We start from the raw sequence: 26,138 nt of genomic DNA, 5'->3' as shown, positions 1-26,138 counted from the left end.
TAGTTGAAAAGTCCATTCATAAAACTTTTATTCCACTTACATCAACTTAATACACATGTTCTGAACAGTTATGCTTGGATTGTTCATGAAAATTTCATAAGACATTAAACAAAGCTAGCCATCATCTCAAGTTATTTCCCTGTTAACTATTTTTACAGCACATGCATGTTAGGCAAGTATCAAAAAAAATCACAAAAGCAAAAAACCTAAAAAAGTTAAATACATGGGTTTTTGTTTTACTGCTGTGCTCGATATACAGTGTCATTATGGATATCAAGCAATTCATTTTTACTGCATCTTTACTTGTACATTTGTTCTTAGGTTGCTTAAACCATTTAAATACAAATAAAATGTGTAGCAAAAATAATGAAAGCAACAGCAGGTAACTTTACAAATAATGGAATGTGAACCGTTTCTCTGTCCTTCTCTAGAGAAAGCTGACTGGGTTATCAAACTGTCTTAAGGAACACTTCAGCTGCAATCAGAGATGTACACTTGATTGGTATATTCCACAGATTTCACGTTTACTTGACATGCAAGATCTGTGGCACATCAGTTTGTTCACAGCCATGTGTGCTCCAGCTCGAGTACTCATGCTAACTACACCTGTGGCTGCAACCAATTATCCCTTTTTTCCACCGCGACAGACCAATATGCAAGCAGTCTTCTTTGCTTGACATAGAAAGCTGTTTTAACACTGGCCTTGTGGGAAGCCACAATGTACCAAAAGTACTATGCCAAACATGTAAAACTTGTATAAAAATTTCACAACCCTATATTGGCCACCTCAGATGAAAACAGATAAGTTCCCCAAATGTTAACTGGCTCTATTCCCCTAATATTAAACAAAACCACATGGGAAATATAGAAATCCAAATAGAAGTAACATAAACCTGTCAAATCGTAAACAAAAACTATTCGTGGGACAGCATGGATGACAAATGGTCTACTGTGTAAATTTCAGAATGAGGCAGACGGAAGTTGGAAGGCTGGTTAATTCTCCCCTCCTTCTCCTGCTTCAGCTTCATCTCCTTGGGTATCCGATGTCCACAACTGTTTGGGAAAGAAAATGGAGTTAAAAAAAGGTAAGATATTAATATTTACAACCAACAATCAATGATTATTTGAGAAGCCCACTTTCTAATAATATTGTAAGAGGTCATACTAAGCACCACGGGGGGATAAAAAGCACATTTAATATATTTCTCTTTGCAGGAAAGCAGAAGTAAATGGCTATTGCTTCCACACAAAACAAAATATAAATCTAGTGCTAGGTGACCCAACCCTAAGCTGCTTTTAATGAGGAAGTTCATGAACAGCCAAAACCAAGATCTTGTATTCACAAGGCTCACCAGAACACGACTACAAGCAGGCCAGAGTCAGACCTACAGACCAGATGCTTGAGAATAAGGAACTAACAACACTTGGCTTCATGTGGATTTGTACTTTCTCCTCAAGTGAGCTTTATGCATATTTCTGAAGGAAAAGCTTCAGTAAAGGTGTCTTTCCACATCCAGTGGCAGAGTGAACCTTTTCTTCAGAATAGGCATCTAAAGATTTTTTTAAACCAAGATATTTCACTAAAATTGCTATCCCTTGGCTCTATTCGGTTAATGGATCCAAATTTTGATTAAGGGTAGGCACAGAGCTTCTAAACTTGGAGGGCAGTGGAAGAAGGGAAGAAAAATCAAGCTAAACATGCTGTATGTACCAAAACCTATTTTCAGCTTCATAAAATCCCATTAAGGAGCCATATATCAAGATTAAGTACCACTAAAGAAACTAAGCACCAGTTCCAGGGCAACACCCAGGGCAAAGAAATTATTTTGTGAAGCACAGTTTTCTCCACACTGACTGCTTCTGAACTATTCCCAGCCCAATATGATTTGTAATCTCTCTCCATGGACTTAGAGCAGCCTTAACTGAATCCTTCATGCTCTATGGGATTAGGTGGTAAAACCTGAGAACAACTTAATTCTTTGTCCACCCACATTTTAGTATTGCTTTGGGATCTACCAATAATTGTAGGTCCTACGTGATGCTAAAAAAAAAATCCAACACCAGAAACATTTTACCCTTGCCAGAAGTACAGGACAATACAGAAACTTAAGCAAGACTATGTGTTCTTACTCTCAAGACATAGCTGCACTAAACATTCCTTGCTGTAAGCAACAAGTTAATATTCTGGAGACAACAACCTACCGGACTGTTTCTAGCCCCTGCACTACATTCAAATCCATTATTCTCCATTTCAGTGCTACTCCATACATTTGTAAGGAACAGTCAGTAAAAAGAACTTTTAATCAGAACTTTATCGGGTGCTTCTATCCTAAATCCTCACCCCTAGGATATCTAGAGTTATGTACATATCTTTATTCACTAAATAAAAATAGCCTAGATGGTATAAAAAGAAGGACTACCAATTGAAAGCAGAGTTTAAATAATCTGTTGGGGGACCTTTAGGGGAAGGGAAATGGGGAAAGATTCCACACCCCCCACCTCCCAGCCCAGTAAAACAAGTTTTGACCTGATATATTAAACAGTCCTCTGAACACTTCTCTACCTTCAATCCCCCCTGAGAATGAACACAGTCTCTTCTTCAGCCAGACGAGACAAAGAATCATCAGCTGAGGAAACTGCTACTGCATAAAATTGATCAGCATGCTGAATCCCTGTTAAACCTGTTAAAAGCCTACATCCAAAAGAGTGTAAGAGACTTGCATAACTAGTAGAACTTTTCACATTTATGATTTTAATTGCAGTCTTTATCAGTCACACATATATCAGAAGTTACTTTCTACCTCAAGAAGCTGTGGAAAAAACACGGAATCATTGTGAGAGCAATACTCACACAGGTCACACTAAACATTTAAGGCAAGACATCCATCCATTCAGGGACATGGAATCTTGCAGCAATCGACAATTTTTTCCCTTATAATGGAAACTTTACATCAAGTTTCAGGGCCCTACTCTCATAATACATTCACTATGGTATCTCAGTCCAACTTTTGCTCTTGTATGAAGCAAGATGCTTTCCAACTGCTGTGACAAGCTTTACATTATTTTCACTGGAAAGCTAGCAATTAAAGTCAGCTTCTATTTTCTGTTTCAATAGCTCTCTCATTCAGAGACAGCTCTTGAGCAATCTCACCCAAGGGACAGCAAGCGCACACACAAGCACTGAAAGCAAGGCCAATCCTGTAACTGTCTCCACTACAGAAGTTGAGAAACCTCTGCCATTTGTTTTGTAAGCAACAGCTGGAACTATCACATGTAATTTTCCAGTAGTATTAAATTGCCATTCTCGTGGAAAAGGTTCCAAGAAATAGGCAAATAACGTGTCAGAAACAGAAATAGAAGATATGGCAGCTCCAATTTTATGCAACTGTACAACTTTGCTTGTAGTTATGTTAAAAGAAGTCCAGCTATTTTGCTGCCTCCAATTCCAGATGCATTGAACATATGAACAAGGGGTTACATCTGGCAACATAAGGTGCTTCTTATTTTTTCTACTCTTGCTTGCAGTTCTCCCTTTCCCTCACAAGAAAACTGTGAACTATGTCATTAATTACAGTATTGTATTCTTGCTTACATTTGCTGTTTCATTTAGATGTTTATCTTTGCCAGTTTTAAAGTTCAAAATAGGTTAAAAACCACACACACACGAAGATTTTGGTTACAGCAGAGTCCAAGTCAAAAGGAATTAATATGGTTGTTTTATGACTTCCCCAGAAATAGCCTGGCTAGCATTGATTCCAATTTCAGCTTTACCAAAATTAAAAACACCCCCCTCCTCCTCACCCCCCCAACAGGCCCTTAAATGGACTTGCTAGCTTTGTTTGCAGTTTTCACATAGGGTCTACTCCTTACACATGCAAATACACACAGCAAGCTATGTGAAATTTGATGGAAGTTTTGAGGTAGCAAGTGTGACTGTATTCTCTAATGCTGTTAAAACAAAAGAAAGCATCATCACTGGCCACAGTCCCCATACCACATCACTTAAACATGCTAAGTTACTTGAATTAACAAAACAAAACCCTGGTGAATCTGTCTTCTGCTAGAAAAATGTGTTATGTTAATTAGCCTGTAGACACAAGAGATCAGGAAGGAGAAAACGGTGTAGCTGAGAAACATCATGTAAGCTTGCCTGCAAGTACATAACAGCTCCACAGTTAAGAACGAACAGGACAACTCTTAAATGTTGTAAAGACCAACCCCACTACCAATAATATGTAAAGTGTAACGATACTTACTGTCAAGTTGTCTCTCAGTAACTGCATTATTAGTGTGCTGTCTTTGTATGACTCTTCACTTAATGTATCAAGTTCAGCAATTGCTTCATCAAAAGCCTACAGTTAAACAAACAAGCTTCATTAGACATGTGACAAAAGGTTATATAAATAATAGAAGTGGGATTTTCCACCCCCACAGACCTACCGTTTTTGCAAGGGAACAGGCTTTCTCCGGGGAATTGAGAATCTCATAATAAAACACGGAGAAGTTTAGAGCCAGACCTAATCTGATGGGATGTGTTGGCTGCATCTCCTTTTTACTGATTTCAAAAGCCTCTTGATACGCCTGTTGTGATTGCTCCACTATCCCTTTAGGGAAAAAAAACCACACACAAAAAAACAAGTAAATAATTCAAATACTGTATTCAGAAATACAATAAGAACTGTGTTCATGGTTGCATGAACAAAGTATGTTAAGAGCCAAAGCTTGTGAATAAGCACTTAACAAGTTATTTTATAAAGATTTTACTAAATCAAATTTTTAAATGGATAAAAGAAAGAAGTTGCCACTAAATCATAGGTTAGAGCATCTCCCTGTCACACTGTGACTATCTGCAAATACAATCAAATGCTTACAGCACTTTTACAGTGCTTAACAATCGTAAAACCCACCGCCTAAATGAAAAAGGTACAAAGTTGAAGGTTTAACTACACACAGGTTTGATGTAGTACCACAATTCCAATAAGTACTGCAAAGAGATCCACATTTTAGTCACAAAAAGCCCTGATTACCTTTGCCTATCTTGCTGCATCTTTTCTGTTACAGTCAAACTGCTTGACAAAGGTAAAGTGGCATACCTAAGCTATTGAAAATACCTATTTAACTCAGGCTTACAGCATAGCTCTCTCTCCAGCATGGATATGGAAAGTGTTTGTTTTTTTTAACCTAACTTACAACTTCTAATACCTATATTTTGAACTAAAGGCCAAAAGTTACTTACTTGTTTCTTTTTTTAGAGATTAATTTACAGATTAATTTTTAGAGACTTTTTTTATTCAGTTGTGTAAGTCACAGGAAAAAAGCAAGATAAAAATGGAACTGTACAGTGTATACTAAAATGGAACAGTTCCAGACACCATTCCCACTGGATACACTTGAACTTATGAGCAGACCGTGCCTGCACAAGTCAGAGATCATGGTCCAACACAATTTACAAGTTGGACTATGCCCTTGATGACTGCAGGAGGTAAAGTGCAAGACACTGAGAACAAAGTCACCGTTGTTCCCTGCACCCTCAAAGATTGTTAATAGCAGCTGAGAAAGAGGTGTGAAGGAAGGAATTCAATTCAGATGCGAAAGGATTCACATCCTAGATTCATGCATCCAGCATGATCTCTGCACGAGTGCCAGTCACCTATCCAAAAATGAAGAAAGCAATCTTGAGGTTAAGGACTCAAAAATATCAGTATTCACATCCGCAGCACTCAAAATCTGAAAATAACTGAACACCAATATCCAGGACGCCTATGCAATCTCAATTGGTTCAACTTTATGAATTCCCCAAAACTAAAGCTTCGCATTGTTCCTCTTCAGCGTGGGAGAGGAAGGACGCTCACTGCACAAATATTCAGGGCTCTGTCCCCTCTTCACTTACTACTAATAATGGAGTAATGGAGTGCTTCAGGAGAGCCAGACAACCACCACACCACCTTGAAAATCACCAGGAGTTAGTTCACTACAGTTGAGAAGAACTGGTTTTACAAGAAGTTAAATTTAGAAATAGTGGGATGTGTTTTACTCCTTCCGTAATGGAAAAGAGTTAGAAAATAGTGCTGTTTATGAAAGCCAGAACAAGTACCTTGAAAAATAAACACCTTCAATAAATGAAGGTGCTTTATTTTAAACACTGTTTCTTTATCATAAATTACTTCAAAAAAGTATTTTTTTTCCTTATTTGACAAGAGTTACCTTTTGAGCACTGATTCATGGAATTAAGAGCAGAATTATATATATTCTATTTATTTTAAAATCAGTCATCCAGCATAAGAAGGCTGCAAGATTTTCAATCTTGTTCTGCTCAGACAGATAGCATTTTACAACTCCAAAGTTCAAGGCTAAAACAGTTGGGTAAGGTTACCTGCTTGACATTCCTGTCCACTAAACAGCTAAAAGAAACCCTGGTCAATACAATAACTTATGAAAACAAAAATCCAGTTCCTAGAATTGGGAGCTTTATACTGATATTGCATTATTCTGCAAAAGGCTGAAAGAATACTGTTCAACTGAACAGCCATTATTTCTTAAAAAAAAAAAAACAATTATCAGTTGCTCTTCTTCAATGTTACCCATCACAGACAGCACACAGGAAAAGCCTGCAAGATTAAACACCTAAAAAAAATCTTAAGTTTAGGAGCCATAGCAACTAGGAGCCAGTGTGCTTTCAACATGTTTTCTTTATCTGGTAAGTCAAAACCCACTAAAAACTGCTCAGCCAAGCGACTGGGTTGATTAAAAATGAACTTTAAAACCACATTAAGCAGAGATTTTAACAGTCTAATTTTATAGCCTGCAACTTAATCCTCACCGGAGAAGAATATCATACCTTCCAGGTCTGTAAATGAGAGATTACTAAACGGAACATGGTTACTTTAGGGCTGTGACAGTACAGACCACTGGTTACATGTACAATTCTTCTGCAGTCACCAAGGCTAGGTCAGTTTGCATGCAGTACGCATCAGAAGTCAACTCAAGCCCTATTTAACTAAGTCTCAGTAGCTTTATTCAATTCCCCATTATCCAGCGTACTGGGGAAACTGGGCTACCATAAGTAATGTGGATATAACAGATACGAGGCAAGGCAACAGCAGACATCTACTGCCTTACAATTATTCCGTTTCACCTCTATACCATGCTCAGCCTAGTTTCTGTGAACCTATGTAAAAAGATGTCTGCAGTTTCCCATCTCATCCTGAGAGGGCTTCCTAGGCTGAGAGCAGTGTAAGGCAACCAGGGCTTCACACATCTGAATTGCACTGAATTTAGTAAATCCTTCAAAAGGGTGAGGTTCTACTGACTATCAATTGCACACCTCAAGGGCTCTCCAGTAATCCCCAAGGGATCCAAGTCCATGCATTTGGATCGTCTGCAGGCTCCCATACTTCCGCAAACTGAGTAACAGATTAAACTGAGTCTGCAAGGAAACAGCTCAGGCCTGGCAGGACTTGTAGACTGGGCTCTGTGCTGAAGAGCACTGCTCTTAAGGGCACTCTGGTCCCTGGTCCCAGTCTTAAGCTGGCTCCAGGAAATCATTTAGCACTGCTCACAAGCTCCATCTAACGTAACATATCCTCTTGAATTGAAGGTGGCTGCACAGAGTTAACATGTTATAATGCTACAATATATTAGGTGGCTTAACTGCTGTAGTTAAGTACCTTATTTTAACTTTACTAACCACACTTAGGTGAAGGCAACTTACCTGCAATTAGCACAAGCTGCTTAAGTGAAGATATAAGCAAGTTTAGGAAATTAAAAACCATTTTGAGATTAAACTATCATGGCTATAGAACAAGTTCACCTAACAGTACCATTTAGTTCATTAATCCTGTTCTTCTCCAGGTGTACTGCAGCCTTTGATCACTGAACCTATGCAGATTTTTTTTTGCAAATGCAGAGCTAGCATGAAAAAGACTTCAAAAAGCTACAGACTGACCGACTCCCTGTGAAGATGTTAAAACAATACTCAGACACCCAGGAAAAAGATGCACGAACCCATATTACAATGATAAGGTAGATTCCTGTAAGTGGAGTTGATTTCCAGACTTTATGACTGAACATCTGTTCCCCGCTTCAAGCTGCAGAGGCGCACAGAAAGCTTCATAACTCATTTGAAAGCCAGTGACCTACGATTTTTCTTTAGAAAACAGGAAGCTTATTACTAAAGAAATTTACAGCCCAAACACAAGTATTCCACAACTACAGTAGTGTCACTGTTCCCCAAAAGCAATCCAATCTGACAAAACGTGGTGACAAGCTGCCGTACAATACCTTTCTTGTCATCTCCAGCAGCAACCTCGGCCAAGTAACGGTAGTAGTCGCCTTTCATTTTCAAATAGAAAACTTTACTTTCTGCTTGCGAAGCATTAGGGATCAAGAACTTTTCCAACAGAGACTAAAACAGAAACAAAGAACATAGTGTTGTGAACATGCATACTCGTTCATACAGCTTGTTGAACAACAGTTCAATTACATCACCATCTATCTCATAGTCAAGACAGCTTTACTTTTTCCTATTTTCTTCACGTCCTACATAGCATAGTCAGTTAAGGGGAATGTGTCCTGGATCACAGTTCTAGGTACCAAAAAGGAATGCTCCATGCTGTGGCTCCACGGGGAGAACAGGAAAGAAGGCTGTGGTAGCTTAGCAGATGAATCTTGAAGAAGCAAAGGAAGGGTTCCTGTAGGCCTTGGCAAAAATAAGGTAATCCAAAGAGTGTAGGCAGAGCATACACAACAGAAGAAAGTCTGCATCCACAGGTGATAAAAGGACTCAAAATATCAGCTGCCAAATCAGAGACCCAAACATCTTACATAAACAGGCAACAGGAACTACGGCAGGCTAACGAGACTTTTTTAAAGTTACGATTAATTAGAACTGTACACCGGAATTACCCAAAAGAAACTGCACGGTGAACCTGGATCCCTGCATTTCTCAACAGCTGAAAGTCTATAGCTGAGCAGCACTGAGGAGGATCAGCTATTTGACTATGTGCTGCCCCAACAGGTATTCCCATCCCTTCCAAAGCACAGGGGAGCTCTCTGAAGTCACCCCACCAAATCCTCCCCGTAGGCTGCCAGTTAGGACCAGGTTTTTCTAGATTATTCTAGCTACTTATTAAATTAACATAGCAAGTTCCCAGCTGAGGCAGTCATGTAATTTAGCAAGAGTTCTATTATGATGAAAAGAAAAAAAAATCACTAGCTCCAAAACATTTAGTCAAATTAAGGTACAAGCCTGTCAAACTTCTTGATAGTGAGTGCTTGAAGTCAGACTTTGAAAGAAAAGCCAGTTATTTAAAAGCCAGAAAAAAAAAGTGCAGAAGTGCTCTTGAATACTGAAAATGAAATCAGAAGCTGTTACATAAACTTTGCTATGGCTACATAGCAAACAGTTTTTTTAAAAGAGGTCTCAGTAAGAATTTTTGGGCGTCGCTTTTCACTTTAAATTAGAAGAATGACATTTCAGTTTCGCTTCACTGTTTTTAGCTCATCTTTCTAGAGCCACGGCTGCCTTACAGTACTTCCCTCTAGACCTGCAAGTTTACTGAGTATCTTACGTGATGAGCTCTTGGGACAGGGTCAGCCGGACTACAGTAAGCTGCAACCAGCGTGCTGCAACCCAACACAGGCACCTGCGGCCAGTAAATCAGCGGACACCACGCTACAGAAAACTTTGTCATTGACAAAAAGAGCAAGAGAGAACAAGACCATGCAGGGAGACCTCAAAAAATACTGTGTGTCCTTGCTTCCTGTCTGAACAATAGCAGAAACAAACCTTTGGCAACAAAGGAAAGCTAAGACAAGCGAGTCAGCAGCAGCAGTATTTCTCTGGAGCCAAACAGGGAGCCAAGGCGCTGCCTGCCCAAGGCACCGCCTGCCCAAGGCACCCCCCTGGAGGTCCCACCACCACGTGAGGAGAAGGGTTCGGTGCCACCGCTGCCCCAGCACGGCTGGCACGAAGCAGAAGGCTGTCAGGTTTGTGGGTCACACACTTTGGCTCTCTGTCGCTACTTACACGCTCTGCTCTCACCAGCACAGAACTTCAGGATTCGCAGCTATGACATTGTTCATCAGTGCCAAGCAGCTCTCACTCCAATGACAAGTGAAGGTTCCTAGCTGCTGAGAACGAGGCTTATTAGGCTGTCTCTGCAGGGCTGCAATTAAGCCAGGTGTGTCAGTCTGCACCTACCCCCTGGCACCACGGGGAGCTGCCCTCCTTCTGTACCCTCCATTAAGCAGCCAGACCAAAATACTTGCAGCAATTCTAGAAACAGAAGTTATTCATCACCCGTATCGGAAGCTGACTGAAAAGTACAGCTCTGCTCACTCCCACAGCAGCAGCTAAACTCCCAGACCTGAACTTCACTTTGGCCCCAAATGAGGTCAAGTTGTTTGCTGACATCTAACTGAAGGGGTGGATTGCACCAGCAGACATAGAGGAGGGAAGACTACCAATTAATGAAGTCTTCATAATTGGATAGAACCTAGCAGGGCAACAGCAGCTTGGACGGTGGGTAAAGAGTGCACTGAAAAGGGTTCTAAACCCAAGCTGACTTGGGAAGTCAGAGGAACTAAGAAAATCCCTTTGAATAGCTATTCATACATCGTAACCTACACAACGAGTCTCTGACTCCACAGGTAGCTCGCTCCTGTCCGGGTGAAAGTCTTCTCTCCAACCACCACACAGTACTGGTAGGCCACGCCATCTTTGGGAGAATTTTATTTCTACTGAGTACTTCATAAACAGTAACAGCAAAACCTGAAAGCTGATTGACATCGAAAAGACGGTCTGTAAGATTACTGAAAGGAGGAGCTCTCCCCCCTCTCCAGAAATGTTTCAACAGTGCTACCAATGCTTCAACTACTGTTTGAACATATACTGGCAAAGGAGGGAGAAGGTAGGTATATGGCAATGGTTGGTTATCAGCGTAGTGCTGATCACCACATGGGGCACCGAAGTGCTAAAAATTAGTTCAAGACAGAACCAGTATGCTACTCCCTAATTAAGAAGTTTGTTAGCTAAACCACATCACTGCAATGCACACAGCACCTTAACGATGGAAGGACGCCCGTACCGCAAGGGTACATTACATCTATACGGCACGTTGCTAAGTTGTCATGCTCATTCAAGGTATTCTAGCTATCATGTCAAATTTCTGCCCATTTTTGATTTTTTTTTTTATATAAAAGTACTATTTGTATATTGAAGTACGCACTAACTACACCTCCATGGGCAGTTAATTACAGTGCTGGAACGAGAATCTTTGTAGGAACAATTTCTCTCCGAAATCCACCCCCCTTCTGTCCCCCCAGCTGTAATTGCCAGAGCTTTTTATTTGACAGCAGGAGCATTTAGCTGCTGTGAAACAAACCATGGCATTGTAGTCAAGCGGACAGAAATGCAGCAGCATCTCGGAGTGCTGTACAGCAGAAACCTGTAACAGCTTGTACAAGTGCTTCAAATACTTCTCATAGCAAAGTCACAAGCAGTCTTTCCAAAGAGATTTTCAATGAAAACTTACTTTTTTTTGGTCTGTTTTTAAACATACATGCATTAAATTTGAATATCGAGTCTTATAAATACGCTAGCAAAGAAAAACTCGGGCTCCAACACGTCACTGCTGGCAGTAATCGCAGTTGCAGATAACACGTTGGTCCTCTGGACTGGTAGAGAAAGTGTATTCAGACTCGAGATGCCAGCTATGCTCACGCATACCACAGATAAGCAATCTCACAAATTTGGTACATTCCCCCACCCCCAGTAAGTATGCAGCAGAGAAAGTCTTTGTCTCGAAGGATGTAACAGACTGCATCAGCACAAATTTACTATTCTACCAGCGAGCTTCAGTTCTGGCTTGCATCAAAAACTAAATGATAAAGATTTATTCTGTTCCTTTTTAATTACGTTCTTTACCCAGAGCAGGACACATTCAACAGATGGCAATGCTAACCACAAGCACAAGGCATTTTGAGCCTATTTTGATGAAAGGCCCCATGGACTTGTTCCTGTGGTTTTGCAGGATAGTCTTAAAGGTAAGCATTAGACTCAGGAGTACAAAGGAAGCACCACAGTAGTAATTCAGTCTGAAAAAAAACAAAAACCAAAAGCAAACCCTCTACAAGAAGTCTGCCTTCTGCAAGCATACAGACTTAAATTTGTCAAGTTGTGGCGAGAACTTCAGTTGAAGACAGGAAGCCAACCCAAGACGACTTGAATAGTCTTTTCCTTTCATAAGAAGCCTCAAAATACCTTTCTTTTGAAAGTCTTTGCTTACATCTTTGGCAAATGACTTGTGCAGGCCAGAAGACCATTCCCAAATCCACCATAAGAGTGTTAAAATCCATGCCTCAGTTTTGTTCCATTGCTTGTAGCCCTGCATGTATTTCCCTTTAATAAGGGCTCAGTTTCAGTACGTGTTGTCTGGAATCTTCAGATAATTCCTAAAGCACTTGAGGACTGCAACAACAGCTCAATTTTCTACTCAAGATACTCCTCTCCTGACAAACAGGTCATAAGAATAAAGTCACTTGATTCTACAGTAATATAATTGTAAATGAGCAGGTAATATATAAGAATTTTTAAATACCAGCAATTAACTACAAGTAAGATAAATAGTTGAGTAAAAGCCTTTAGAAATATCAAAGGGAAAAAATTGCTTCTGCACGAAAGAACCAAGCTTAAGAGAGGCAAAACCTGAAAGGAACACACTGAAAAATATTAGCTAATTTAAAGGGTATCGGTTTTGCTCAGAGCTAACATGGCAGGTCTTTTGTTTTCAAGCAGTGTCAAAAGCCATCTGACATAGCTACACCATTATTGCTACTTTTGGAGAGGAGTTACACAGGAGAATTTGCTGAATTTTAATTCACTCAATTTGTGGTATATGGCATAGGGCTGAAGAACATATGGAAGGACTTTTATCTTTTTTTAAATTCACCCAGAAGGCATGAAAGAAACAGCGTGTCTTCTTTAAGCTCAGCCTGAAAACCTATTTCTTTGACATTTCTTATTAAGGGACAGTGGCCTCATTTCTTGATGTAGGCAGTGTGCCATTATCTTCCTACAGGAGCACAACACGAGTGCTGTGTTTTCCACAAGAACACAGGGGTGACTGCCCTGGCAGACAGGGCTATTCTGTCCACTAACCCACCCGCAACAATGCCCTAAAGAGGCTTCCGTTAGAAAAACATACAAAAAAAACAAGAAAATACCATGCTTCCGTTGGCCTCCATCGATGCCTAGGGACTTCCTGAGCCAGATGTGGTTTCTAAGTGTGGTAACCTTCAGCAGGCTGCTTGTCCACATTCTACGCACTTGTCCAAGTTCCCTTTACATCAACATAACCTTAAGAGCCACAGTACTCTGTGTCAAGGAAGCTGCAGATACGTGCCTATAAGGAATTGTTACTTTTGCCTTAAACCACTTTAATTAAAAAAAAAGCTCATAAAAGCATTGGTGCTCAAGTCTGCCTTTCTTTCAGAAGGCCACCAGATAGCTTCAGATCATTTGAAGAGTTCACTGTTTCCAAATTAGAATCAAAAGCCCACGCTGCACTTTCACACCATCCAGGCAGCTCTTTACTTTGTGGTCTACAAAGGAAGGTGAGTGGCCAAGAGGGAAAGATGTGGAGGATGTTAGGAGGGCAGCCTCGAGCTGAAGCACGGTGGTTGAACAAGCAACAAAATTATAGTTGACTTAAGACCACTGAATCTCCTGAATTAGCTTTTGGGATGTATTTGGGATGTACTGATGCACTTACCAAGCGCAACCCAGAGAGTACCAAGCTCCTCTTGTGTTCCGGTGCTCTCAGGGTAACAACTGTTCATTTCTACAGATGCAGGAATACTTTACAGATGTAAAGTATCAGGTGCATCCAGACAAACATTTAACACATCCATTCTGGTCAGGTACACACATGGAAGGAAGAACTACACTAACTTAGTCCTGAGCAGAGCCAACTAACCAGAACAGTAACTGCAGAACATCGTGGCTAACCTACTCCCTACATACTTCTATTTTGATGCCAAAATTAAAGTCAGTCACGTGTGTATGGTAAGTTCACGATACCTGTTGTTCCTACAAAAGGCTAGCATTTGGTTTTCTGTGCACGTGTGTTCTGTGTCAGCATCCCAGCTAGGAAAGTCACACAGGCTATGAAATGATACGTGCAGTTAGCCACCCTGCACAGATCTGCGTACCCACTACAAAGAGTTCAACCAAGCCATCTGTGGCCAGCGGAAGTTTTATTTCCAGACATCTGTCTGAATTGTTGGAGGAAAATGACAAATTTTGATTTTTAAGGGGATTTACAACTACTGCCTTACTGCCTCCTACTCTCTTGGGAAAAAGAAAAACAACAAAATGCCACAAGAGCGGTGCTTTGAGTTCTGCTGTCAACCTTTCACTCTGGCCAAAAGCAAAGCCTCTTGTTTAAAGTCAGCTCAAGATTTCTACCTACTCATTTGCTCAGCAGAACAGGCATACAAGAACCTGTCAAATACCACTGGCTGCTGTTGCACCGGAGAGCTGGCTGGTAAAACAGCTGCTGAAGAAGGAAACAAGTCTGCTGCCTGTCCTCACTACCAGTTATCCCCTCTTGCCATCAAACTGGCTGCCCACACAGGCAGCAGTTTGAAAAACGCGAGGCAAGGAAAGAAAGTGAGAATAGTGAGCCTGAGAAGGGGAGCAATGCAGGATTTGGGACAAAGGGAAGAGCAGGACTCTTGGAGCTCGTGCAACAGTGGGAGATGCAACGTGCACAGGGACACCCGGGACTGGTAAGAGCAGGAAAAACATACATTTGGTTACAGCAAAGCAGCTGCTGATCTGGTGAAGATCTAGAAGGGGGAAAATGAAGGAGACAGTCCTGAGTAATAAGAGGATAACTGACAGAGCTAAAAGGCTACTGGAGAAAAGGGAATCCTGTAGAGCAGACGAGGATTGGCAAGAACTCTTAGCTTATGCAAAAGATGCTGTTAAAAACAGTCTAAATATGTTTCTGTAGAAAAGAGAACAAAAGCAGTGTCACATGTGGGCAACTGGAGGGAGACAAGAGAGAAATAAGTAGGACACCCAGAAAAAAAATCACGCTCACGCGTATGCTGGGACAGGGCACTAAGCAAGAAGTAGGTGTATGCACTAGCACACCTAGAGGGCGTTCAGAGGGAAGATCTGGCTCTTACAGCCACACAACGCCCAGTATGAAAAGAAAAGCAGGGGGACTGAGGCAGCGGGGAGCAGCATCTTCCACACCACGCTTCCACAGGCCGATCTGTAGCTCTCCTTGCAGACCTGCCCTCCCCAGCTCGTTTCTTCTACCTCTCTGCTCTCCAGCTAGTATTGGTGGCACAGGGAACAGGTACGCTTAATAGCAGGATATACTCTCGGAGAGTATTCAGAAATTATTCACTCGTTCATGCCAACCGTTACAGATTTCTACCGAAGCATGCTACAGAACACATCAGTGAAGGAACTGAATTGTGATGCACAAGCAAAAATGCCTCTCCAGTTTAGTAACCAAATTTGAGAAAATTCATACAAAAGGCAGCAGCCAATAAGCCACTTTAATCCTAATTATTTTTCTCGTTTCTCTTTTGTTGAGGCATTGCTATAAGCATTAATACACAAAAAGTCTTTGCTGAGAACCAAAGCCAATATGCAACATTTCCCTGCTTTTTTTGGCACCACCTCAAGTTTATTTCTTGACTGTTGCGGACTTGCAACAAAATAGCACGGTGCCAAGAGCACAGATCATTACTCCCTAAAAAACAAAAAACCAAACAAAAACCAGAATACCTTCTGAAAAGCTTGTGATAATACAAAATTGAAACCAATTGGGTTGGATGAGAATTTCTGCTGGACAGGTCGCTCTGCATGACAAGCTGTCCTGGCGGTACTCCAAACCAGAGCACACATTCTAGCTGTCTTGAGCTTTTCCAGTTTTCCTTTCTGAAGGGATACTATTAAATCCCCCCCCAAGAAACATGACATAACACTTTTTATCCTTGAGAAGAAACAAAAGAACAAGTTATCCCTAGCAATTTAGGGATCTCTGAGCAGATCTGCAGTGTGAAGCGTACCGCATTATACAATGTGTCTATTAGCAGTTCATTCCAGCACAGGATGCTAATATTAGCAAAAGTGCCATTTTAGAGATGTAAGCCCACTCTGCCCTAGGAGCTGACTGATTAGAGGCTGAGCAACTTAGATCCCTGTTGTTAAATATTTTGTTACCTGCATAACCACAAAGGGTAGTAACAAACAGGAAAAAGGCCTGCTAAGTTATTTGATCTGGACTAAATCTGATCAAAAAAGAATTTACTGTTTATCTCAGCAGCAGCATGACTTACTATTACTCTTCATCAGATGGGGCACACCCAGTCTTCTGCCAGATTTCAAGAAAAAATAAGCAACTATGTAAGAGCTGACATTCAATAAAAAACAAGTTCAAGAGGTAATCATCATCTTAACATTATTCCATCATATTTAACAGCACAAAGCTTTCTCACAAACTATTTCAAAATGGTAGTCAACTACTGCCTGAAGAGATGATCAACCTCTGGTTAATATCCAGGAGCTGCTTTGTCTGCTGACAGGAAAAAAAAAAAAGAAAACCAAACTAAAAAAAGACAAGAGTTTGAGAACTGGTTTCAGAAAAGTGTATTTTTGTCAGATGCATAGTAACAAGACAGAAGTTTCCAGATAAAACCAGAGATAGCTTGGCATCTGCTTATTACAGATGAGCAGAGATAACGCACCAACTCTGCTCATGTTTTAGATGTTGTATTTCTACCACTTACATCTTCCTCAGGCCCAGCAGCAGCACGCATCTTACCATAGCAGTGTTTCTACTGCCAGCCTCCTGAGCACCAGGGAAATGAGCACACCTAGCAGCTTCACAGAGTCGCAGTGCTTGTGTCAAGTTCTTGCTTCTTCAACAGCAAGGAGTAAGGAGGAGAGCATTTGTCATAAGTGACTAAAATTGAACCACTTGTTTTTATTTTGCTGCTTAAAACTGTGTACCACTTCCAAGCACATAAGGCAAGCAAACACTCAAGGTTGCTTTCAAGTAAGAAAGTTACCTGGATGCTCCTGAGCAGCAGAAACCTTATGTACAGTTATTTTATTTTTAAATCAAAGTCATTTCTTAAGCATAAATGTGACCTTAAATTAGTACAGCAGACCACTGGTTATAGTAAAGATTTGCTGTACTTCCAACAAATTCAAGCGGATACAGATACCTGCATATATGTGCATAGACACGTGTGTGCGTAACTAATATGAGTGCCACAGGTAACTGCATATTTAAATACGTGTTTGCATTTATGCAGAGCACCGTGACCAACTTTATGATAAATGGGTGCTCCAAAAACATCTATCAACATTATAGATGCAATTCTTGCTAAGATTAGTAAGTGCTGTCTCACCTTTGTTCACGCAGCCCAACCATCAGTAAATTACTTACAAATGCTGGAATCAAAAAAGTCCTCAAAAATGGACTGAAGTTTCACACACTTACAAAGAATTACATGAACAATGTAGAATAAATAAAGCATTAATTTTGCATAACTGGTAATAATTGAAATTATCAAAATAATAATATTTCAACTTGTCCATGATGTTTTAATTCTGTGATTCAAAAGCTTTTCAACACATTACTTTTTTTTTTTTAATTAAAAAAAGGAAATTGCTCTAGTTTAGGCAGTGCTTTCGCCACTGCAGGAAAACAAGGACAAAAACAAACACCTGAAGGGGTGTAGCTACAACTAGGGAAGTGATTAAAGGATTAGCAAAGTGAAATCATGAGGTTGATACAAATAGTCTCAGCCTCCTCCCTTCAACATATTTGAACAATTATACCAGCTGAAACTTCACTGAAAAAGCTAGACTTGGAGAGTAATTAAAAGCTTTAATTATAACCATCCTGGGAAGGCATAAACCCTGGCTATTTTCTCCTCTGCAATATACAAAAATTTATTCAAACAAATGATTTTTGAACCAGAGGTACCGACTTATTTCACACACATACCCTAGCATGTTACCAGTTACCATCTTTCAACACAAAGTTTGAAAACAGGAGATGATATCCAGAGTTTCTCGTCCAGGTTTGGGCTCCACAGTCCAACACATGGACATGCTGAAACGAGCCCAGGGGAGGCCACCAGCATAATTATGGGGCAGGAGCACAAGAAATACGAGGAAAGGCTGAGAGCTGGGTTTGCTCAGCCTGGAGAAAAGCAACGGATCTTACTGCTGTGTGCAGCTGACTAGAGAAGATGGAACCAGACTATTCCAGAAGGTCTACAGTGAAAGAAAGAGACACAGCAAATGAGCTGGAGCATAAGTTCTGACTGTATAAAAGGAGAAAAAAATGTATATATTTTATGGTTACTCACAGTGTAACAAATATTACAGCAGGCTGTCCAGAGAGGTCATTCAGTCTCCATCCTTGGAGATATTCAAAATTTGACTGGACAAGACCTTAAATGATGTGATCAAGCAGTATCTGTTTTGAGTGAAGTTGAACTAAACGGCCTGCCTTCAAGCCTGAATTATTCAACCAAGGCAGCTTAGAATGACATGGAACAAGTTTTTCAAGACAAAGACTTGATGCATGCAACTCCTAGATTTCAAAGTTCGCCATCCTCCTTCTAAGAGCTGCTTTCTGCAGACAGAAGTTTCTACTACCTCTTCCTTTTTTTTCTCCTTCCTAAAAGCATCTGATAAAGGGCACAGATCTCAAAGGCAGAAAGAAGTGAAGCCAAAACCAAAAAATTAAGTCTGGAGGAGTCAGAGAACTGAACATGGAAATTTTCAGCCAGAACGTGTTCTTTTTTTTTTGTTAGCATCTACACTATGAAGATATCTGAAGGCTGCACAGGATAATCAATCACTGTGGCTCAAACAATCCAGCTGTCTGCTCGCTACCACCACTTTATAGGTTAGCTGTGTCCTGACCGCCAGGAAGACACACTGGGTTTTAAGAACACCCCATATGTACACATAGCTTCTTACAGGACGGAGGACTAAGTTTCCTGATCCTATCATTTGGAATTAGCACACAAACAGGTTTTATAGATGTTGAAATAGTAACCTATTAGGTGTTTGCAGGCATCTAGAAAATAGTCTCAGAGGAATTTGTGAGTAGGACAGCAACAGGCATTAATTCTGTGGTATGTTCTTTAAGAAGCCATTTAGATGCATTCTGAAGGGAATTACACTCTCAGCCCCCAGTGAACTGCAGCCCCACAACAGGTTACTAAACCTTCCCCCAGTCCCTTATGGAAGATTCCAGATATTTCGAACCTTCCCCCCCCCACACACATATGGAAGAATTGCAAACCTAAAGTCACTTGGCTGAGATATTTAACTTCATCACCTTCCCTTTTCACAATAACCACTGTTATGGACGTTTTTCTTTTTTTTACAGAATGCAAAGAAATCCAGCTAGGTACACAAAGAGCCCCATTTTATGCTTTTGAGCACGAAGTCAGGAAGAAATAAAACCTGGAAAAGCAAGCAAGCAATTCATCCGATTCTTGAACAGCACCTTTTTCCTTAACATTTTCTGGCAGGGAAGGGAATGCAGTGTAGCACCTATGTGCAACAGCAACTCTCGAGCGCTGAATGGGAGCCAGGGCTTCAGGAAGCACTCTACACCTCAAAAAGAACAACCCAAAGGGGAAAGAAGTAGCGAAGCAGAGCGCTTGTGAACTGCAAGCAAAGATTCACTTAAGGTATAACTGTGGGGGAACCTGGGGGGGGAGACAGGTCACCCAGAAGACTGGGCAGGGGACAAATGTGAGAAAATCACAAGATGTTTTGGAGGAAATGCAAGGGACTGTGCTGCCATACGTGCCAGCCTAGAGATCAGACAGTAACTGTCTAGAGCTACCTCCACAGTAAACTGAAGAACAATTCTCATGCTTTAAATTATTAGTTTGCATTTAACTCACATCAGAGACTGCCTGAAAGCTAGCAGTAGTTTAGTGCTCCAGAAAACACACGAGCAGTAAGAAATGTCAGATGCTAGCTATGCAAAGACCTCTCCACATTTTCTTCTCTGTATTTCAGAATCCTTATTAGCTGGAAAATCCATCTTACTACCAATTTAATGGGAACCACTTCAGCTACAGTTCTGTTTCCCTTTACCTGAAAAAAGGGCTTATTGAAGAAAATCCACACCTGTTCGAGTAACATCTATTTTTATTATGGAAACGACAAATAAAAGATTATTATACTGCTATTGCAGACAGACCTTCCTCCTACCCCAGAAAGTGAAACGGGATGTGAAGCACACACTTAGCTAACATGAGGAAAAGTACTTAACTGCTTAATTTCCTGTATCAATATGAAATTTCTGAGGCTGGAAATTTTCTATAATACTCGAGTACATTTACGATGCTTGAGTATGGCAACCCACTACCCATCCATGTCTCCCCCCCCCCCCCCCATATTATTATTCTTGAAGGGTTTGGAAAATCAGTCTTCATTGTTACAGTGCACGTAACTAGTAGTATGCACCATGTGTCACAACTACTAGCAGTTTATCGGTGCCACCAAAGGAACTAAAAATTAGGGTTGATTATAATATGCCTGAATGTATCTGGGCATATCTGACAAAACTGGTGCTGGAAGAAGAAATTTTAAGTCTCTCTCTCCACGCAGCAGCACGCCGAGGCTGCAGCAAGCAGAAGGATGAGTTCACCTGCTTAGAGAGCTGTAAAAGCACTCTGTGGAAAGATCAAGGAAGGGAAGATACAGAGGTGGCGAGGACATAGATGCTGGCTTTTCTGTGGTGAGGTCAGTGCAAAGAAGAAAAACGTCTGGATCTGACCCACGTCACTGCTCATGTTGTTATCTCTTGATCACTAGCAGTTCCGAGCCAAGAAAAGCCCAGCATTACTCTTATTTAGCCCGTCAATTCATAGGAGAGCTGGGAACAGACCCCAGTCACAGTTTGGCGTACTCCACACCTACTGGCTTGAAAGGGCTGTTCCTTCCAACCCGCTACTAATTTGATTCCAACAAGCGAGGGAAGAGAGCGAGAAGCTTCAGAGGAGCCAGCTTTGGCTAGATTTTGCTTCAACATTCTCTTAATTTCCTCCCTTCAACACAGAAGTTAGGACTCGGGTCACTTCCACACTCAGCTGTGATGTAACACTCCAGGGCATTAAATATTACTTAAGAGCCCAGTAGGCAATTGAAGACAACGGCTCAAATGGATTCACAGTCTTAATAAGAGATACAAACAAGTTTCCAACTTATTTTTTTAAGCCAAAATGGATAAGCTTCATGACTGAGAACTCTGAAAATTTAACACTTTGGGCCCCGTTCATTGCACATTTCATACCAATCGAGATGTGGTAAGCATTATTTTTCATTTCTGTGAACAGATACAGGCTGTGCAAAAATTACAGAGGATCTAAGAAAAAAATCCTAGTTCTACCTTTGCAAGTGGCATTGTGCAGAGTCCTGCTCATAAAAAATAATGTTATTAGAGCTTTTTCCCTGATAAAGCAAAGTAGATTTCAAGTAAAGCAATGCAAGCAGTCACGTTACTAGGTAAGAATGTATGTGAACAAAGAATCAAGAATACATTTTAAGATATAAATCTAATCCTTCACTATAATTATCGATGTCAAATTCGGTGTGTGCCATTTGAGAGCATTTTTAAATCCTGTCACTTGAATACAAGAAGATTTCATTTTCCTTTTTAATCCTAAATCTAAGAAGTAGTTTTATTGCTGTTAATCACTGTCTAAGGCATTGTTCCATCTGGACAATACTTTTTCCTCAATCTATTAAGAAAAACCAGACTGGCAACACTGAAAATGAGCAAGACATTAGCTGCCTAGAAGTAGTAACATGTCAGAGAATAATAATTTTTTGAATAATTTATGTATCTCTCATTAAGCACAGCAAAGAGAAATTCAAGCCTATTTTGAGAATCAGAAGATTTAACAATCCCCATCCATGTTTCTCCCTCCCTGATCCATTAGTTGCTGCAGCAGGCTCAAAAACTTTTTTTTGTTTTATTTCTTGTATTTTGCATGCACAATAAAAGCAGGCTAGTTTTGCCTCAATCTGGTTTCCATTATCAGAATGAAACTTAATTGCAAACACTTTGGTAAGTTCTACTAAAAAGGGGTTTCTAAGCCCAACGGCTTAATTAAAATTAATCCTTAAACCCACATGCAGTTCACAAAAAGAACTTCAGATCACTCTGAACTGAAAGCATCCACCCCCGAGGACTTTCCCCGTTAATAAAGTAAGTTAATCATAATAATAAAAAAGAAATAACAAAATTAGAACATCAGATTCAGATCCTTATTTTCCTGGCTTAAGTTGATGAGCTGCCACTTAACACACGGAACAGCAAACCAGCTTTTTCCTATGCACAAGCTTGGCTTTTCCATTTTCACAGTGGAAGTTTAAGAGCCATCCCCGCACAGAATAACAAAGCGCATGAAACTGGGTGTGTTACAATAACCGTGGAAGCCAGCCTAAGCTGGAAGCCAAGGCTCAGAGCTCTCCATGCCGACTTTTACACACCCTTGGAGAACCAGTCTTCTAGAAGCGATCACCGCCCATGCCGTTTCGCTATCCGACACGGCAAGCCAAGTTTATGCTACTCGTTGGCATTAATTTTAGTTTGACATCAGGTCTTCGAGCACATGCTCAGCTACGGACCGCTTCCCTCGGATCGCGGTCATCCTGTCACTGCCAGGTATGTGATCCCCCGCCACATATGGGGTGACACACCAGCAGGGCCCAGAGTCCAGGGTGAAATTCTACAGCTGACAGCAACATCTGCCCCAAGCGGTGGCGGGACAGGACGTTCATTGCTCATGTGCTCACTGAAGCATTACCGGCATATGCAGTTAAAAAAAAAAAAAAGAGACAACGTGGAATAAGCATTTGGAAGATGTTCAGATTTTATAAACCAGCCTTGTAATGGCAAACATAACATTCCTCGGTAGGTACGTGCCCATTGTAACACAACTGCGAGACCCAGAAAATGCCTAAATTGAACCCCCTTTCAGTTTGCTTCTAAAAATCTGAAGTTTAAGAAGGTATCATAGCGTTGCTACTGCCTCTTCCTGCAGACAGTTTTCTGCATGGCTGAGTCATAACTAACATTACATCATCTTACCCAGGGAGGGGCACAATTTCCGTCGAGTAAGAACTACCTCTTACAACTAGTGCAGCGCGTTAAAGTTACAGGAATCAAAGCCATCCAGGACACGAGTACTGCAGGGGAGCGGGCTGGAGGAGAGGACTCCAAACCAAGCCCGTATCTACCTCAGCCTCAAAGAAATATTAGGTATAAAGTAACAGTTATGAGAAGTTACCGTAAGGTTTCAACATGTCTCCAAACACATTAGCATTGATAACTATGTTAATTCGTATATAAATAATCAATATATTAGAGGGGAAAAGAAGAGCAAGACAAATTTTAAATCCTGTCCTTCAGAAATGGCACAGGACACCACAGCTTTAATGAAAGAACAGATAGAAGCAGCCTTACAAGACCCAGCACCATTTACCCTGCAACTGTAAGTAAAAATGGATCAACAGTTTCATTATTTCTCACCAGCACATCATTGCAGATGTCTCTTAGCTCAGTCTCAATTTTCTCTCTGTATTCTCGAGCCATCTGCTGTTTTTTCTCAGCGCCTTCCGTCTTTTGTTCAATACTTGAGACGACTCTCCAAGATGACCTACGGGCTCCTACAACATTTTTATAGGCAACAGAGAGAAGATTCCTCTCTTCGTTGGACAACTCAGCTCCTTGCTCAGTCACAGACTTCATGCAACTTGCCATGTCATCATATCTTTCAGCCTGCTCAGCCAGTTTGGCCTTCTGCACCAGCTCATTTTTATCCATGCTGATATGTTTCTAAAGAGGAAAAATAGCGAGGCATTATTCAGACACCGATTTCACGAAAAAGACGTTTCAGCTTCACATGCAGAGCCGCCATTCTCTAATTAGCCTGGAATTGCAAGAGGTACGGCTGAAATCTAGAACGCAAGGCGTGCAAGCGCTCACACACTGGGATTGAAAACTTACAGTCATTGATTCCTCCTAAAAGGCTGTTAACTTGTAGAAGTGATTACTTCAAGAAAATGCAAACAAAAGCATCCAAAGGTGAACTGGAAGCAAATCCCTCCTATCTTATGCAAATACACGATCCCAGTTCTTTGCCACTCTCTCATAAGAGTGCATTCAAGCTGCAGCATCAATTGCATCCAATTGTGAATACAACAAAATTGACAAAGAAAGCAGCCAATAGTGCTTTTTCCCCCACAAGAACAGACAAAATAAAGGCTAAGATGAACAGTACCACGGAACTCTCTGTGCCTTAACAAAATCTTACGGTTATGTGCAGAAAGAACTGGCAGATGGATCTGCAAATCCAATCCCACAGTGGATGCTGCAAAGTCAGAACCCACCGAACACCTAAATTTCGAGGAGCCACGCTAACCTCCTTTCCTGAAAGGCGAGATGCTAGACCTCCTGACCCCTCAGCCTGAGCGGTCACGTTTTCTGGAGACAAAAGGAAATTTTAGGGTTTAATAAATTACTTCAGCATCCGTATTTTAGATGGCAGGAGGTAGCAGAGACGCTTCGCAACCTGCACCCCGTGAGGACTCCTCCAATCCAGCCCTGCTGCACGGGGATAACCGCTAACTTTATTTTTTTTTTCGGTCCACGAGGAAAGAACCATCCTTCCTCACCCCCGACCTTTCGTATACCTCGGCTGGGTCCTTCCCGAAGCCCTGGCAGCCCGTTTTGGTCTACATCACCCTTTAAAGCCCATTTATTCAGGCTGCTTCGGCACGCACCCCGCTTAAAGCTCGCTCCATCCGAACAATTCCGCTTCCCACGCGCAATAACCCCGTGTGACGGAAAAAAGAAAAGAAAAAAAAACAAAAACCCGCGGGGCTCAGCTCAGGCACTGGGGGGGGGGGCACAACCCCTAGCGGGGAGCCCGGCGGCGGCTGCGGGAGCCATTTTACAGGCGGCTCCGGCCGGGGGTGGCGGTGGGGGCGGTCCCGCCCTCCTCAGGCTGCCCCCCGGGGAGGGCGGGGGGGGTTGCTCGGAGGGGCTGTGGGGGGGCTATAGGGAAAAGGGGGGTGCACAGGGAGAGAGGCTCCGCGAGATGGCGGCCGGGGGCGGCCCCTCAGGATGGCCGCGGGGGCACCGAGCGCCGCGCCTCGCCCCGCCGCCTTTGTCATGGCGGCTCGGCGCCGGAGCCCTGCCCACTGCGGGGCGCCTCCAGCCCAGCGCCGCGCAGGAGGAGGAGGAGGAGGAGGAAGAAGGGGAGGGGGTGCCCCCCCCTCACACACACTCACACACACCCACCCCGCCCGGGGGGCACCGTGAGGCGGGGAGCGGCCGTTACCGCCCGGGGGAGGACGGGGAGGGGGGGGGGGGGGAGGACACCCCCGGGGCCGGCCCCACCCGCCCCCCAAGGGACCGCCGGGCTCTCCCCCACCCCCTCCCACCCCCTGCAGCCCCGGAGGGGGCTCGGCGGTGCCCGCCGGGCTCGGGCGGGCGCGGGCGGCGGGGCCCCGTTACCTGCGCGAGGCGGGAGCGGTGTGTCGGGGCGGGCGGCCGGCGCGGACTGTGCGGGGCTCGCGGCGCTGCAGCCTCTCTCCCTCCCCTCCCCTCCCCTCCCGAGCTCAGCGCCGCGCACGGGGCGCCTCGGCCAATCAGCGCGCCGCCAGGCGCACGGCCCGTGACGTCAAGCGGCGCCATGGCAACGGGCAAGGCGCGGGCACGAGCCCCGCGCCCTTCCCCCGGCAGCGCCGCGCAGGGCGGAGGCCCCGGCGGCGGGGGCGCGCGTCCCCGTCCCCCCGTCCCCCCCCACCCCCCCCCCGTCCCCTCACACGCCGCCGTTACCGCCCCGTCCCCTCACACGCCGCCATAGCCCCCCCGTCCCGTTTCCCCCCTCGCCCCGCCGCGGGGCCCCGTGCTCGCCTCAGGGCCGGGCCGCGCTGAGGCGAGGCGAGGCGAGGCGAGGCGGCGTCCCGCCCCCTCAGCCCCGGCCGCTGTCACTCCGCCAAGCCCGCCCGCCCCGGGGACGCCGCCGGGGTGTCGCCCCCTCCCTGCCCCGAT

The 26,138-nt window shown here is 42.8% G+C and overlaps 1 protein-coding gene across 3 annotated transcripts; it reads right to left on the bottom strand.

Moving 5' to 3' along the window:
* On the bottom strand, nucleotides 1–26,075 carry YWHAZ (tyrosine 3-monooxygenase/tryptophan 5-monooxygenase activation protein zeta). 3 transcript variants are annotated; one of them, XM_083822625.1, is made up of 6 exons: nucleotides 26,001–26,075; nucleotides 23,610–23,915; nucleotides 8,281–8,404; nucleotides 4,441–4,604; nucleotides 4,257–4,352; nucleotides 1–1,053 (listed from the first exon to the last, which is right to left on the bottom strand). In XM_083822625.1, the coding sequence occupies exons 2-6, from the start codon at nucleotides 23,901–23,903 to the stop codon at nucleotides 994–996; spliced, it is 738 nt and encodes a 245-aa protein (XP_083678751.1). In that variant the 5' UTR covers nucleotides 23,904–23,915; nucleotides 26,001–26,075; the 3' UTR covers nucleotides 1–993. The 3 variants fall into 3 exon arrangements, with proteins under 3 accessions (XP_083678751.1, XP_083678749.1, XP_083678750.1); XM_083822623.1 differs by lacking the exon at nucleotides 26,001–26,075 and adding an exon at nucleotides 25,599–25,758; XM_083822624.1 differs by lacking the exon at nucleotides 26,001–26,075 and adding an exon at nucleotides 24,863–25,047.
* Between the last annotated feature and the right edge of the window lie 63 nt (nucleotides 26,076–26,138).

This window comes from Anser anser, assembly GCF_964211835.1.
Source record: "Anser anser genome assembly, chromosome: 2".
In the NCBI taxonomy this organism is placed as follows: Eukaryota; Metazoa; Chordata; class Aves; order Anseriformes; family Anatidae; genus Anser; species Anser anser.
This window is presented reverse-complemented; position numbering and strand designations above follow the sequence as displayed.